Source organism: Mus musculus, chromosome 8 (genome assembly GCF_000001635.26).
Source record: "Mus musculus strain C57BL/6J chromosome 8, GRCm38.p6 C57BL/6J".
NCBI classification, from domain to species: Eukaryota; Metazoa; Chordata; class Mammalia; order Rodentia; family Muridae; genus Mus; species Mus musculus.
In genome coordinates, this window is record NC_000074.6 from 45,050,189 (window position 1) to 45,067,386 (window position 17,198).

Consider the following 17,198-nt stretch of genomic DNA (forward strand, 5'->3'; position numbering starts at 1 on the left):
TTTAGGGACTTGGTTTGCTGCATAGCCGGTATTAAAATAATTCATTGTTCTATTCATTGCTAATGAGGCCAATGAAACCACTGCTGCCTTTACTACTGAGTTTAACATGTTAAAAGCTATTTTTATTACTTTTAGATTTGCCTTAATTAGTATTTTTTTGGATGGCAGGCAGCACAAAGCCCAGTGATGTTTGGAATTTCCCCCAGTAGAGACCTTCTGCTTGAAAGCCCCTTACTAACTTCCTATACCGCCTTCCTATGGAACAGGGTCAGCAGTTACAGAAGGAAAGTTGAAGCGTGGTTAGGATTGTTTGAAAAAAGAAAAAACAAAACAAAACAAAAAACCTGCATGTATTTTAAGTGGTTCAGCTGCTTCTGTCGGAACTCTATTGCCTTGAATGTCAGATATGTACTAAAACCCTCAAGTTCACATTCCGGAAATAGTCACTATGTCGGGGCGGGGTTTGCAGAGCGATGGCCTTGGGATGAATGCACACCTACTTCTGTGTCTTGTGTCTGATACTCTGAGCTCTCTCCCCGAGGCATAGAAGCTAAGAAAAACAAACTGAAATCGTGTTTCCTTTTCTACCAAGGGTACCACTGGGATACATCAGACTGGATGCCAAGTGTCCCTCTGCCAGACATACAAGAGTTCCCCAATTACGAGGCTATTGACGAACACACACCCCTCTACTCGGCTGATCCAAACGCCATCGATACTGACTATTACCCTGGGGGTTATGACATTGAAAGTGACTTTCCACCCCCACCAGAGGACTTCCCTGCACCCGATGAACTGCCACCATTGCCTCCAGAGTTCAGCGACCAGTTCGAGTCCATACACCCACCCAGGGACATGCCTGCAGCAGGTAGCTTGGGATCTTCCTCCCGGAGTCGGCAGAGGTTCAACCTGAATCAGTACCTGCCCAATTTCTACCCCGCCGATATGTCCGAACCTCAGAAACAAGGCGCTGGCGAGAACAGTCCATGTAGAGAACCCTACACCCCCTACCCCCCAGGGTATCAAAGAAACTTCGAAGCGCCCACCATAGAAAACATGCCCATGTCCGTGTACGCCTCGACGGCTTCCTGCTCCGACGTGTCAGCGTGCTGTGAAGTGGAGTCTGAGGTCATGATGAGCGACTACGAGAGCGGGGACGACGGCCACTTCGAAGAGGTGACGATCCCTCCGCTAGATTCCCAGCAGCATACGGAAGTGTGACGCTCAAACTCCTCCCCAAAGTGCCTGGACTTTCATGAACCTAGAGATGCTATCGGTGACATCCGCCGTTGTGTTGTTCTTTTGCAGCCGTCTGGGCCGCTTCTCGGTGAGCCGCGGTAGGCGTGGCTGCACGGAGTCACAAGCCTCTTGACATGTTAGCCATTTCCAGCGTCCTAACTGACTGTAATCGACCGGGTTTTCATCCCCTGTCCCATCCCCTGAGCATCTTTTCGTATTTAGATTTGTCTCTGTTAAAATGATGAAACGGAAATCGGTCCTGTCGTCTTGTTAGCATGATTCATGTATTTATATAGATCCGATTATTTTAATTTTTGCTTTCTTTGTGTAAATTTTATGTACAGATTTGATTTTTTGTTTTTTTTTGTTTGTTTGTTTGTTTTCCCCCCTCTCCTAGTTTTTACCTAGGTTTTCAGGACGCCTCGTGTTTTTGTTTTCTGCTGGATCTGTGTGGTGGTGTTAGCGTCGTTTGCCTAGCATCTGATTTTCTGATGTAACCAGGGTTTCACGCTGTTCTTTTCCTCTGAAGTATGACATTTCATTGACACATTTCGGTCCAGTGTAGCTGTACATATGGGGTGTGGACGACCTGTTACTGGACATGTCTTATTAAATGGGTTGCTGTATTAGGATTATAAACATTTTTCATTATTGGAAAGTGTGAAGGGGACCTTCTGCATACCTGTTTAGAACCAAAACCACCACGACACGGTTTTTATAGTGTCTGTATATTTGTGATGCAATGGTCTTGTAAAGGTTTTTACTGAAAACTATCATTAGCCAGCCTTTCTTACTGACAATAAATTATTAATAAAATACTTTAGCTTTAATGCCTGGTTTTCTTCTGCATTTATATTGCTGTTTATGATCTACCTGGTAAATTGAAATAAGGGAGATCAATATGATATAAAGTCTCTTTACAGTTGGAAAGCCAGGCCAGGCCAGGCCAGGCCATACTTATATATTAGCCACTAGGTGGCAGTATATGGCCAATAAATGTTCTAATGGCCATCTGGGTGTTCAGTAAGCTCTATACTCTACCAGCTTCCCTAGCGCTGGGATTGTAGTTGCCTGCCAACATGCCCATTTGTAAAACACATGAATTATAATTGTGTGTGTGTTTGCACACACACACATGTAAAGTCATGCAGTTTTTTTTTCTTTTTTTGGTTTTCAAGACAGGTTTTCTCTGTAGCCTGGCTGTCCTGCAACTCACTTTGTAGACCAGGCTGACCTGGAACTCAGAAATCCGCCTGCCTCCGCCTCCCGAGTGCTGGGATTAAAGGCGTGCGCCACCACCCCTGGCACAGTCATGCAGTTTAAAATAGCTGACATTCGCAAAACTATCCATCTGTGACAGCCAACTCTTTGAAGCTTCTCTCAGCGTGCTCCTTTTGAATTTTCACAGTGCTATATTGTGCCTGTCAGCACTGTGCACTGTTGAAGGAGGGCATCTTGTTACCTTTAATAACTCTGCAGTCTTTGGATGAACCACTTAGTTAGGATTTCATTGCTGTGAAGAGACACAGTGACCACGGCAGCTCTTCTAACAGAAAGCGTTTCCTTGGGGCTAGCTTACAGTTGCAGAGGTTTAGTCCGTCCTGGTGGGAAGCATGGTGGCACACAGGCAGGCATGGTGCTGGAGAAGGAGCTGAGAGTTCTCATCTTGATCTGCAGGCAGTTGGAGGTTGTACCTCACTGAACCTAGCTTGAGGCTTACACTTCGGTGGGTAAAGTGGGGACCGATCGGTAAGTTATAAAATAGCGTATGGAACGGTGCAAAGTAAGGAAGCATTTTGATGTATGAGGGAAGAAGAGACCTGGGACTTTGAGAAGGCAAGCTGTTATTTGAATGAAACCATTAGATGGCTGAGGTGGCCATGCATGAATGTCTGGGAAGTGAGTATTCCAGGTAGAGAATGCTTGTCTGTCAAACATGGAATACAGCTGGAGGAAATGAACTACATTGGAGGCGGAGTCCCATCTTTCCTCTGCCTCTCCAGCCCTTTAGCATCGGTTCCTCTATGGAATGCTGAGCTGCCTGTAGCAGTGGACCAGGGATTCCAGGCACCATCCTTTTTTGGTCTTTCAGGTTGGCATTCCTGTTGATCCCTGGTTTGATTCTGTTCATAGTATCAGTCGGCAGAATTGGAACGGGCCAGGAGAAAGGACCTCTTGGGCATTTTATAAAGATTTCAGGCATACAACTCGCCCACTCTAAAGCTGGTGTTCTGCAGTTATTATTATGTTTTGGTTTAGAAAAATAAGTGGTTTGGATATATTCGGAGCCTGCCTTTCATCCGGGAGCAGCTGTCTGACCTGTGTATGGAGTTAACTCTGTGGGCGCGTCACTCAAGTGTGGTTCACCTAAACGGGTATTTGTACCAAGCCTTGCATCCTGCTTGTTGACTTCAAAGGGTAAGATCATTTTCCAAATACTATCTATCCCCAGCAGCTGCAAAGCAGTACTCACCTAGCTGCTACTTTTCAGACCTTTTCCATTTCTCTATGGCATTTGCAGCATTAATGACTTTAAATATTCCAGTTTTGCTTCCTCTTCAGGACAGGTTTCTAGAAAGGTGGGTCCTTTGCTTCGAGGACATTGCTCATAAGGTGAATCCCAATGTGCAAAGCTGGAGCTTCAACAAGGACCCTGCTGCAAGTTCTTCAGCAGTGAGGGTCTCCACTGTGAGGGAGTGACAGCATTTTCTCCCTTCTCTTTCTCCGAGAGAGCAGCCCAGTGGGGACCAGCAGGCCAATCTCTCTGCAATAGACTTTTGCCAGACAACTGGAGACAGTCCTACCCTCCATTCTCCTTCTGAAAAACAAATTCAGGAAAATTTATTTCAGTGAAAGTAAAATCCAGCCAGGGAATGAGTCATTTCTGTGACATTAGCTTTAATGTTGATTTCATTTTCAGGAGCTTGTGTGGAAGGTAGGTTTGGGGTTTGTCATCCATGAGACCTCACAGCATATAATCCCAACCCTCCACTCTACTTGGTTTTAGCAAATGGTACCCTGTGCACTGCCTTTGCTGGCTGGCAACAGGGGAGAAGCTATCTGCCGGATTCAGGCTACCGAGACTAGTCGGGAACTCTGAAGGTCACTGCGGATGGTTTTCTCTATTGCACATTCACTCTGTGTTCTTTCTGATTGCTCTTCAGCAGAGACATTAGGTTCAGTTTCAATTAGCGCACCAGCTGAGGGGAGAGTTGTTCGTCAGAATTTAATTTCCTCACTCGCAGTTTACAGCCTCCGCTGTGAACAGAACAAACTACTTGAATGGAATAAAAATGGAGAGCTTCATTTTTTTTTCCAAGAAAACCCCAATGCTTATGAACACTCAGGCACTTAGTGCCCCATTGTCGAGCTTGGACATCTAAGAGGCTACCTTTCCAAATGATGCTAGACCCTGGTGGGAGAAAAACGTGATACATTCATTTCAATGAAAATGTCATTGGACCCAATACATCTTGCAAAGTGCTAACAGTGTCTGTGTATGCAGACCAGATGATGAATAGGAGCTATTTTTCTACATCATAGCCATTATCCAATTATCTTCATGGGGTAAGATGGAATTGCCAAAGTACCTAATGACAATCGCTTCAATTCATTTTAATGTTTATGGGCCCTAACCAATAGTTTTGATGCAAGGATGCACCTCTCCTGAGCATGGCGTTGACCTCCAGTCAAACACTTGGGAGCAGAGTTCTACTTTCTCAAATCCACAGTGTTAGCCTACCTGCAAGTCAGAACTGCTGGTATATATTTACATGTTCTAGTTTCTGTGATGAGTATATGTGTGTGTCTGTTTATGTATATATGTATATTGGATTCTTATTCATTTTTTTTTATTTTATATATATATGTAATGCTTCATGTTTTGGTATATATAGTTTTGATACACATAGTAAAATATTTACTTAGTATTCAAGCAGATTCATATTTATCTTTTCAGCTCACAAATGGTGTGTGTGTGTGTGTGTGTGTGTGTGTGTGTGTGTGTGTGTGTGTGAAAAGTACTAAGACCTAGGGATAGTAGCACAGGGCTGTAGTCCTGGCATTTGGGAGGTAGAGGCAGGAGAATTATAAGTTCCAGGCCAGTTTGAGCTACATAGCCAAGATTCAATCAATAAATAAAACCTAAAATTTACTCCGTTGGCAAATGTCCTATTTTGGCAAACAGAATGAGAAATGTCCCACATGGGTTCATATATTTGAGCAAGCAGTCTCCAGCAGGTGGTGCTGTTTCCAGAGATTTAGGGGGTGGAGTCTTGTTAGAAAGAGTCTATGCCTGGAGGTGAGCTTGGCAACTTTGTAGCCAGCTTCCCCTTCAGGTCTCTCTGCTTCCTGTTTGTTGTAGAACCTAAGATCTTTAGGCTTCCTGCTGTGGCTTCTTGCAGTTATGCCTCTCTGCCATTACAGATCCTCCCTCCATAGCCGCGAGCCCCAAATAAAACTTCCCTCCCATATGTTGATTTGGATGCTTTACCACAGCAACAGGAAAGTAACTCAGAGCTGTAGTCGTCATACTATACATTAGATCTCCATCTAGTAAGGCTCAAGCTGTATGCATAAAACCGTCTGACCTTTGACCTCCACTTCATCTTCTTCTCACGACCTTCACACCTGACCCCTGGTAGCCATTTTTTTCTTCTCTCAGTTTCTATGTATCTGGGTTTTTTGTTTGGTTGGGTTTTGTTCTGCAGTTAAATGAAACCAGGTATTTTTCTGTGTCTGACTCTCCTGACATAATAGCATGATGGCTTCCATGTTCATACAGGAATGTCTTAGTTAGGGTTCCCATTGCTGCAACAGAAACACCATGACCAAAAAGCAAGTTGGGAAGGAAAGGGTTTATTCAGCTTACATTTCAGTGTTGCTGTTCTTTCTTTTTTTGTTTTTTTTTTTGTTTGTTTTTTTTGTTTTTTGTTTTTTTTTCCATTTTTATTAGGTATTTAACTCATTTACATTTCCAATGCTATACCAAAAGTCCCCCATATCCACACACCCCCACTCCCCTGCCCACCCACTCCCCCTTTTTGGCCCTGGTGTTCCCCTGTACTGGGGCATATAAAGTTTGCAAGTCCAATGGGCCTCTCTTTCCAGTGATGGCCGACTAGGCCATCTTTTGATATATATGCAGCTAGAGTCAAGAGCTCCGGGGTACTGGTTAGTTCATAATGTTGTTCCACCTATAGGGTTGCAGATCCCTTTAGCTCCTTGGCTACTTTCTCTAGCTCCTCCATTGGGGGCCCTATGATCCATCCATTAGCTGACTGTGAGCATCCACTTCTGTGTTTGCTAGGCCCCGGCATAGTCTCACAAGAGACAGCTACATCTGGGTCCTTTCAATAAAATCTTGCTAGTGTATGCAATGGTGTCAGCGTTTGGATGCTGATTATGGGGTGGATCCCTGGATATGGCAGTCTCTACATGGTCCATCCTTTCATCTCAGCTCCAAACTTTGTCTCTGTTGCTGTTCTTTCTTGAAAGAAGCCAGGGTGGGAACTAAGCCTAGGGCAGGAACCTAGAGATGTGAGCTGGTGAAGAGGCCACAAGGGGGCGCTGCTTACTGGATTGCTCACCATGGCTTGCTCAGTTGGCTTTCTCATTGAACCCAGGACCACCAGCCCCAGCGATGGCACCACCCACAGTGGGCTGGATACTCCCCCATCAATCACTGATGGAGAAAATGCCTTACAGCTGGATCTTATAGAGGGATTCCCCTCCATTGATATTCCTTCCTTTTAGATAGCTCTGGTTAGTGTGCCAAGCTGACAGAAGACTAGCCAGCCCAAGTGTCAGTTGTCAGGATTTCCTTTTGTATAACAAAAAGAAGATATCTAATTGTTTGGGAGCTGTTTTAATAAAATACATCTATTTAATTTTCAAAACTGAACAATGACAGTGTTAAGTAAATTAATGCATGGGACAATTTAAACGTATCACGCAAGCAACAGTCAGACTTTTCTGCTGAAAGCACGACTCAGGAAACTGCAAGCTAAAAATGCAGGAAATCTGTATTTGCGAATTGATAATTAGCTGAGGCTTATTTTTTAAAGAGATTTATTGATTCTTACCTTCTAATGAGTATTTGCCTGCGTGTATGTCTCTCTACCCTCAAGGGTCAAAAGAAGGGAAGGGTCTCCCAGAACTAGAGTTACACATGGTTGCTAGCCACTGTATGGGTGATGAAAATTGAGTATTGGAAATTAAGTAAGGCTTAATTTTGTAGGGAATAGGGCCTTTGGGCATCAAATTCTTATCAAGTTTAACCTTCCCCCAAATTTTCAGTCTACTTTCTATAAAGGCAATTTTCATAAATTTGATAATTTGGAATCCCTCATTTTATTGCACTCATAAATAATAATTTTTAATGCTCCTTTGAAAATTATAAGTATATATGCTTGTGTGTGTATGTGTGTGCATTGTTTGCTATACATGATGCATTTGTGTAAGCATGCATGCTATAGTATGTGAAGATCAGAAGACAACTTTGTGAAATCAGGTCTCTCATTCCACCGTCACGTAGATCCCAGATGTCAAACTCAGGTCACCAGGCTTGGCCAGCAAGTGCCATTATCTGCTGAGCTATCTCACTGACTCAATATGGAAGAATTTTAAGACCACCAACACTAATGTTAGTGTCTCATCTTGCTAGTTCCCCCACCCCACTGAATCCACGCCTTATGTAAGGAAGACGCTGAAAAACACGAAGGTTGAAAACTTGGTCTTACAAGGATTCTATTGGTGAAGAGTTGAGCGAGTATTTGTGGGAGACCTACTTTTCCAGCTCCAGAGAGAACGAGGCAGAGAGAGCCTCTCCCTCTGGAAAGCTCACCATTTGCAATGCAGCTGATCAAACACTGACTCTGGGTCCAGTGAACCTTCATCTCAAAAGATGTGCAAACGCTGATTTCCTCGGTAAGTGCAAACGATGTCTTACTATGCACAGATTCCAGTAAGGGATATTTTGGGTCTCTCTCTCTCTCTCTCTCTCTCTCTCTCTCTCTCTCTCTCTCTCTCTCTCCACTGCTTGCTCTATACACGCTGTATTTTTGCTATGCAGGATGTATACAGTCTCCAGATTCCTTTACGACATATTTCAAAATCTATATGTTATGACGGCCTGTGCTTAGCTTTCCTTGACTGGGTCCTGCACTGGGGTCCTTTCCAACTCGCTCTAACATACTCTCTGAGGATGACGCATCTCTCTCAACGACACCTCCAATGGTTTTTTACTCCCCCTCGCTGTTGGAGTCCCTGTCTCAAACTAAACAAAGCCAAACCATTTATACTATTTGACGCATAGCATCCATTTTCACACTGTGGCTAGAGCCCAAGATTCAAGTTTTTAGTTCTTTGATATTGAATTAAATATCTCTGATTTATGAGCTGAAACTTAAACAGCAACAATGACAACAACAAAACTCATGAAGGAGCAAAGCCTATGACAGCTATGTAGATGCCCCTCCCAGGTTTCCCACCTTCTCTGGCTTCTTCTCTGTTAGGACGACCAATATGACCATGTTGTTGACGTTAAAGTCATCAATTAGTGACACTCATAAGCGTTTGAAATTGTTGGGTGGTTTTTATTTTTTTTCTTTAAAAGAGTCATAAACTTCAGGTCCTTGCCACAAAGATCCTCCTTCCTAGAGCTCTTCAGAAAATGTTCTCTAGGTGAGTTGACACTGTTGGTCTTCCTGTGGGGTTGCCATCCCCTTCTGCTCCTTCAGTCCATCCCCTAACTCTTCCTTAGGGATCCCTGACCTCCATCCGATGCTTGGTTGTGAGTATCTGCAACTGTGTCAGTCAGCTGCTGGCACAGCCTCTCAGAGCTCCCGGGGACTGAGCCATCAACCAAAGAGCATACTCAGACTGGTCCGAACACCCCTGTTCCCTGCCCCCACATTTATCTAGCAGAGGGATGCCTAGGAGAGAGATGCCTTGTCTGCCCTCAGTTGGGAGGATGTGCGTAATCCTGTAGAGACTTGATGCCCCCAGGGAGGAGGGATATGGAGGGGGGGAACCCTCTCAGAGGCAAAGGAGAGGGGGGATAGGGGAAGAACTCTGTGAGGGACCACAGGGATGGGGCAACATTTGGAATGTAAATGAATAAAAAAAGTAAAAAGATGTTCTCTAAAAGAATGGTGTCATGAGGATTTCTTTCATTAACATTTTTATTAAACTGCACTGATAGAGCTGGCAAGATGACTCAGTCAGTGGAAGAGTCCACTGCTGAGCCTGAAACCCTGAGTTCCATCCCAAGATCCTGCACAGCAAAAGTCAAGAACCTATGCCTTGTCCTCTAACCTTCGTATTTGCATATATATATATATATATATATATATATATATATATATATATATATATATATACACACATATGTGTGTGTGTGTGTGTGTGTGTGTGTGTGTGTGTATGATACACATCCTATGAAGGATGTGTCCCTCAGTGAAGGATACCCCTACTGTATTGACAGTTCCACCATTACCAACACTGGATTCTGCAAATCACTGTTGGTGGCCAGGCATGGTGGCACATGACTATAATCATTGCACTATGGATGAAGAGGCAAGAGAATTGAAGCAAATTGCAGGCCAGCATTATCTCCAGAGCAGTTTGGTCTACCAAAGCTACTTTGCTAGGCCCTGTCTCAAACTAAACAGAACCAAAACTTTTCTACTGTTTGTTGCATGGCATCAATATTCACGTTGTGGCTAAAGCCCGAGATCCAACTTTTAGTTCTTTGGTATTGAATTACATATTTCTGATTTATGAGTTGAAGCTTAAAAAAAAAAAGAAAAGAAAAACTCTTGGGGGAGCAAAGCCTAAGAGAGCTAAATGCTGACTCAGCTATCTATTCACAAGAACAAACTGTATGTGAGACTCAACTGTGAACCCACAAGTCAGATGGCAGAGACCCACTGTCAGCTCTCACCCATGATCCTTTCCCAGTTTTTAACTCAGACAGTGATGTAAAATTCAGTAAAGTTTACTTTTCTTATTATTGTCAGACTCCTCTTTAAAACAAAACAAAAAAAACAAACAAAAATAAACGTACCAAAGTTAGTGTCAGTGAAACTCTTACACCCTCCTGTAGAAACTTCCTGGTTTCAGGTTGTACACTTGGGCTTTTCATTCTCTTTTGAATTATTTTTGTGCAGTGTATAAGATGCAGCAGGAATCCGGTCTCTTGGCATCATTAATGGAAGAGAGTGTCTTTTCCCACTCCTGGTAGATACGCACTTTAGAATGGATGTTCTGTTGTAAGGTACCATGGGCTACATAACATTTTATTTATAAACCTCGTGAAAAACACAAATTCCACTTGCTAAATCAGGTGAAGACACAGAAAAAACAAAACAAATAAAAACAAAAACAAACTTCTCCAATAGAAAGCTGTTAATGCATAAAAACTGTTTCCAAGCCACCAGGAAAAAAAAAAAAAAAAGCAAAGCAACACGTCTTTGAGATTCCACCTCACCGAAGTCAGAGAGTGGCCAACTTCAAGACAATGCATATCCGTGATGATTTGGGAAAGAAAAGGTCCCTGGTGCAGCCATTATGGTTATTAGTGTGGAACTTCAGCAACCTAAGACTAGAAGTACCACCTGACTCAGCTCTACCATTCCTGCACATGCAACCAACCCGGGGTTGCTGTTGTTACTATTTTGGTTTTAGACATTTTCCCTCTGCGCAGCCCTAACCGTCCTGGCACTCAAACTCAGAGATCTGTGTGCCTATGCTTCCTGAGTTCTGGGATTAAAGGTGTGAGTCTCTACCATGCCCAGCCTCCAAAGGTCTGTGTATCCCACCACAGTGATCCATGTACATCCGTGTACAACCAAGGATCTGTGCATCCTACCACAGTGATCCGTGTACATCCATGTACACGAATGCTCTTTTCACAGTACAAAGCAGATGGAATCAGCTTACATGTCCATCAATGGAAGAATGGATAATGGGAATATAGTACATACACACAATAGGATTTTACTCACATAGCAACTCGATATGACGTGTGGGAGCTGGAGACTTAGCTCAATAGCTAAAAGCACTCGCTGTTCTTGCAGAGGAATAGCAAGTGGGCTTGGTTTGGTTCCACCAAAATGGGTTTGGTTCCCAGCCCCCATGCGGCAGCTCACAACTCTCTGTAACTCCAGTTCCAGGGCATCCGATTCGTTCTTTTGGCCTCTGCAGCGCCAGGTGAATTTATGCATGTACACTTACATACCTGGAGGCAGAACACTCATATACATGCGGTTCAAATAAATGAAGATCTTTTACAGAAGGAAATTACAAGAAAATGGTTGGAACTAGAAAACATTATGCTAAAGGGGGTGAAGGCTCAGAAAGGCAGATGCAGTGGACCAGTTGTTCTCTTGTATGTGGCTCCTAGCTGCTAGTTGTTAAGTATGTATGCCTGTTGGAGAGTAAATGTGGGTAGAGGCCAAGGAACTAGAAAAAGGTCCACAAGATGGGAAAGACAAGACACTTTAAGGGAGGGTGTGGGGAGCCACCCTCACATTTGCCATTATAAGATGGCGCTGACAGCTGTGTTCTAAGTGGTAAACATAATCTGCACATGTGCAGGGGCAGTTTTCCCGCCATGTGTTCTGCCTTCTCATGATGACTACTGGGCCGATGGGCTGCAGCCAATCAGGGAGTAATACGTCCTAGGCGGAGGATAATTCTCCTTAAAAGGGACGGGGTTTTGCCATTCTTTTTCTCTCTCTTGTTCTTGCTTTCTCTCTCTCTTGCTCTTGCTTTCTTGTTCTTGTTCTTTTTCTTGCTTTCTTTCTCTCTCTTGCTCTGGCTCTTGCTCTCTTGCGCTCTTGCTCTGGCTCCTAAAGATGTAAGCAATAGAGCTCTTGCTCTCTTGCACTCTTGCTCCTGAAGATGTAAGCAATAAAGCTTTTGCCGCAGAAGATTCCGGTTTGTTGCGTCTTTCCTGGCCGGTCGCGAGAAAGCGTGTAAGAGGAGGGTGTTGGAGGGTGTTGTTGAAGACAACGGAATGCATGAGATTCTAAAAGAGAAGGTGTTTCTGGTGGGGATGTGAACAGCAGCAGCCAGGAAACAGGGAGTGGGGGAGGAGTGGAGTGTGGGCTGAGGACCAATCAAAGCAAAGCTTATATGTAAATGATGCAAGCTTACAAGCTACCTCAAAACAACCGTAGGAATAAAAAGAAATCCTTCTTAACAAAAATAAATTCTCAAAGATTTAACTTTTAATGAGGGACGTAGCGAAGCTGTCACTGAAAGCTAAGGTTCCTGAAATTCCGAATAACAAGGCTAGGCTTATTCTGTACTAAAATAACCGCAACAGATTCCACGGTGTCTAGACCATACCCTTATCTATGAACTATTGCTACAGGATTATAACCACAGTATAGGCAGTATCTATTGTTATCACCCCCAAATTATAAGTATTTGTTCTTGATTGCAAAACTACATCTTAATGACTTTTGCAGTTGCTGTGATCAAACACCCGTCACCACACTAGTGTCTAGAATGAAGACTCTATTTGAGGCTTACTCTCCCCAGAGGATAAACCCATCACCGTTATGGCGGGAAGCATGGCAGCAGGCAAAATGACTGGAACAGTAACTGAGGGCTCACCACACGAACCACAAACTGGAAGCAGAAAGAGTGTATTAAAAACCACACCGGGCTCGGAAAACCCCAAAGGCCGCTTGCTCCCAGTGATGTACTTCCTCCTCCAGCAAGACCACACCCCCTAAACCTACCCAAGCAGCAGTCACCAACTGGTGACCAAATACTCAGATGCTCGAGAGTATGGGGACCGCCTCATTCAGACCAACGTAGTGGAGGATGGACAAAGTTCACCCTGTTCTGTAGGACTATGAGGGCGTGTCTAGAGAAGAAAATCGAAGTTCTCATTCTTTCAGCCTGCTTCTCCCACACTTTGCCTTGCGAGGTCCATTTCACCTTGGCTTTAAAGTGTTAGAGACGCTGAAGCTCCGCCCCTTGTCCCCACTCTGCACCTGGCCTCATTCTTTCATTCTATTCGTCATCACCTGGCTCTTTCACCTCGTGAGCCGTGTTCTCAAATATTAGCTTAGACCGCTTTCTCTTTACCCAGTCAACATAACCGGCAACAGAAGTTACTTAGGAGGAGTGGGGGCCACTGACTGTGAAGCAGTTTCTTGGTGTGGTTACAGGGTCACAAGCATGGAGCTACGGAACAATCCTTTATTACGGAGAGCAGCCTGTTGGGTGCTTACGGAAGCCCCTGGCTTGATTTCCAGAATGCAGGAGGCTGGGCGGGGCGGCACATGCTTGCAATCCTAACCCTCAGGGAGCAGAAGCAGGAAGGTCAGAAGTTCAAAGTGACCCTTGGCTAGGGCCTTTGAGGTCAGAGTTGCGTGAGATCCCATCTTACAACAAAACACCCCCCCCCCCCCCACACACACACACACACAAAACAAAGAGCAAAATTATTATATTATGGGCTTGGTTTTTTGTTTGTTTGTTTGTTTGTTTTGCTTTGTTCTGGTTTTGTCTCTCGGTGAGAGTAGATCATAAAGAGCCTTTCTGCTCACTTTGTAAATCTTTTCAAAACTAAAGCAGCTGGAGTGATGGCTCTGCGGTTAAGAGCACTGACTGCTCTTTCAGGGATCCTGAGTTCAAATCCCAGCAACCACACAGTGGCTCACAACCATCTGTAATGGGATCTGATGCCCTCTTCTTGTCTGAAGACAGCTACAGTGTACTAATACATAAAATAAAAATAAATCTGTAAAAACAAACCTAAAGCAGCTGGGGGGGGGGCGGGGGCGGGCGGGACATCTCTGAGTGAATTTCCAGCTCAGAACACAAGAACAATACCCTCATGGACCACTGACCACTTCATGCTTCGCTGAGAGAAAAGGACATAGAATGACGCCCTCCTGTCCTTGCTGGCAAGAACAATGGAGGTGAGGCTCTTGGGCCCCTAGTTCAGAAAGTACCATCCCCCCTCACTGTTAGCATTTCTTCTAGGCTCCGCCCCACAGTTACCTGGCAACAGCCAGGAGTGCCTGACTCACTATAAAAGGGACTGTTTTCTCCTCTCTCTCTCTCTCTCTCTCTCTCTCTCTCTCTCTCTCACACACACACACACACACACACACACACACACACACACACACCCCTTCTCTGTCCCTTCTCTCCCCATTCCCCTCCCCCACTCTCTCTCCACGTGTTCATGGTCTCCTCTGTCTCTTTCCCTCTCCCTTCCCCTCCCCCCCCCCTCCCTCTCCCTTTCTCTGTCTCTACCACCCCCTCAACTCCCCTCCTCATGACCTGAATAAACTCTATTCCATACTATATCTGACACTTGGCTGGTCCCTCAGCAGGAAGGAATGCCTCAGCAAGGGCCTGCGCCTCACCATACCAAAAATATCCCTGGCCTTTCTGTCTTTCTGGGTAGTGGTCGGGGTGGAAAGGGAACCGGTTCACTGGGGGTGCTCCACCAGTATTATCACTCACTTGTCTGAAATCTTTTACCTATGGTCAGCTCCATTATTGTGTCTCCTCCAGCACGACCACACACAGAGGCCCCTCTCTGGCTCTCCTGGAAAAAAAAAAAACAAAAACAAAAACAAAAAAACTTATTTTTCACAGTCATGGTTCCTGGGTTCCAAATGTTTTGACTTACTGAAGTTTCCCAGGCGTGCTCAGGAGACACTTGGAACGAAATTGCTCATGACATTCAGGTCCCGGTTCTAATTCAAGCTTTATGGCGGGCCCCTCTAGAAAAAATAGAACCTCTCCTAAGATCAAAGGGATTGGAGTTCCCCACACCCTCGGGGTTTAAGATGAGGTCTCAGCCCTGCTATAGATGGGCTAACTCATGGCTGAAATCTAATGTTTTCTTGAGGCAGAACTAAGTTTATCAAATCTGGACAAGTCTCTGTTGCTTTAGAGGTAGGCGAATTTCTATACATGTGGCACCAGGTGTGCTCTCTCCCTCTCCCTCTTTCTCTCCCTCTTTCTCTCCCTCTCCCCCTCCTCCCTCTCCCTCCCCCTCTCCTCCTCTCCCTCTCCCCCTCTCTCTCCCCCTCTCCCCTTCTTCCCCTCCCCCTCCCCCCTCTCTCCCCCTCTCCCTCTCCCCCTCCCCTCCCCTTCCCTCTCCCCCTCCTCCCTCTCCTCCCTCTCCTCCCTCCCTCTCCCTCCCCCCCCCCTGTGTGGTGTGTTCACACAGTGTGATGGTTTGTATATCCTTGGACCAGGGAGTGGCACCATCTGAAGGCGTGGCCTTGTTGGAATAGGTGTGAACTGGTTGGAATGGGTGTGTCACTGTGGGTGTGGGCTTAAGATCCTCACCCTAGTTGCCTGGAAGTCAGTCTTCCACTAGCAGCCTTTGGATGAAGACATAGAACTCTCAGCTCCTCCTGCGCCATGCTTGCCTGGATACTGCCAGGCTCCCACCTTGATGATAATGGACTGAACCTCTGAACCTGTAAGCCAGCCCCAATTAAATGTTGTTTTTTATAGACTTGTCTTGGTCATGGTGTCTGTTCACAGCAGTAAAACCCTAACTAAGACACACAGCAATATCCTTTATTTGAGCCCAGCAGGCAGTGTTCAGGTGTATAATGTATGATCATACATCTTCTCTTTCAGTGGTAGAAAAAAAAATCCCACAGAGGCTTTTAATGTATTCAGGACTTGTGTTCAGCAAGGTTTTGAGCAGCAGAGAACCCATTTATAGGGAAATTAATGATTCAGTTTCTCACCTGTAGTTGGAAGGAAAAAAAGAATGTATCTTTCTCTGTTAGCTACTGTGATAGACAAATGCTCTTGTCCTACCAGGAGACCTCATTCCTTTCCCAGCATGCCACTGGAGATCCAGCCCTCCTCTGAGATAAAGCACTTCTGGGTCTGCTTTGAGCTCAGGCATTCTTTCCAGGTCAGTCTCAGGAGTTGCATGGAGAGTGCAGGAGCTATGTCTTGTAGCAGTTCCCACAAAGATCACAAGTCCATCTTTAAGCTGTTCTTGTCCACTGCAGCTCTTACTGTAAACCATAACTGAAAAATCAGCTCTCTTGTGGGCCCCACTTTTCAGGCTTACTAGGTGTGTGTGTATGTGTGTGTGTGTGTGTGTGTGTGTGAGAGAGAGAGAGAGAGAGAGAGACAGAGAGACAGAGAGACAGAGAGACAGAGAGAGAGACAGCCAAGGCACATGTGTCAGAGAACAACCTTGGGCCTTGGGTGTGAGTCCTTGCCTTCTGCCTTGTTTGAGGCAGTCTTTATTGGTCCGTGTTGGAAACACCGGGCTTTGGACTTATAACTGTTCCTCTCTGCTCCCCATCGGGACACAGAGGCATGTCTGTGTGGGATCTGGAGATAAGAACTCAGGACTTTCAAAAAGGGGCTGGGATGGGAGGAACTGGGACAAGTAAAGGGAACAAAAACCATAATCAGGATGTATTAGATGAGAAAAAAAATTGATTTTTAATGAAATGTGGGAAAGGAACTTAGGTCTCAAACTTAGCAAGTTGAGCCATTGGGCCGTCTTGTTAGCCCAGTTTTGGTTTTTTTAAAAATATACAATTTACAAGGACTTCAGAGAGAAAATGGAGGAAAAAGCTTTGTGTATTTACCCCCAAATTGAGCCTTTTTGATTTTGAGTAGTGGTACCAGGAACTAAACCCAGGGCTTTAGGTATGCTAAACATATACTATACACCAGTGACACCCTCTAATTCTCAATTTCCAGTTTTAATTATTTCTAATTATGAGCCCTAGTCATCTTGCCATTATTTTTACCCACACTCACTCAAAAATGTTACACTCGTTACATTGCATTACAATGCTTCATTGTTACATCATATATTCACATACATATATCATGTCATATATCAACAATATACATCATGTCATATATCATATATATCATATCATATATTGTATTGCTATACCATATATCATCTCCTGTTTTATATAGTT

The 17,198-nt window shown here is 44.6% G+C and overlaps 1 protein-coding gene and 1 long non-coding RNA gene across 15 annotated transcripts in view; one reads left to right on the forward strand and one right to left on the reverse strand.

Moving 5' to 3' along the window:
- Fat1 (FAT atypical cadherin 1) overlaps positions 1-2,069 on the forward strand; it is a 119,158-nt gene extending 117,089 nt beyond the window's left edge. For all 14 annotated transcript variants that reach the window (XR_001778405.2, XM_006509267.4, XM_006509270.4 and 11 more), the window contains one exon: positions 593-2,069. Coding sequence is in view for 13 of the 14 variants with exons in the window: in XM_006509267.4 (XP_006509330.1) it covers positions 593-1,221 (629 nt within the window). In the remaining variant the exon portion in view is untranslated. The remainder of the gene's footprint in view (positions 1-592) is intronic.
- Positions 2,070-10,513: 8,444 nt separating this feature from the next.
- AY512931 (cDNA sequence AY512931) lies at positions 10,514-15,230 on the reverse strand. Its single transcript, NR_033588.1, has 5 exons — positions 14,906-15,230; positions 14,737-14,821; positions 12,993-13,120; positions 12,781-12,879; positions 10,514-12,271 (listed from the first exon to the last, which is right to left on the reverse strand). It is a non-coding gene; the product is annotated as a cDNA sequence AY512931 (long non-coding RNA).
- Positions 15,231-17,198: the final 1,968 nt, after the last annotated feature.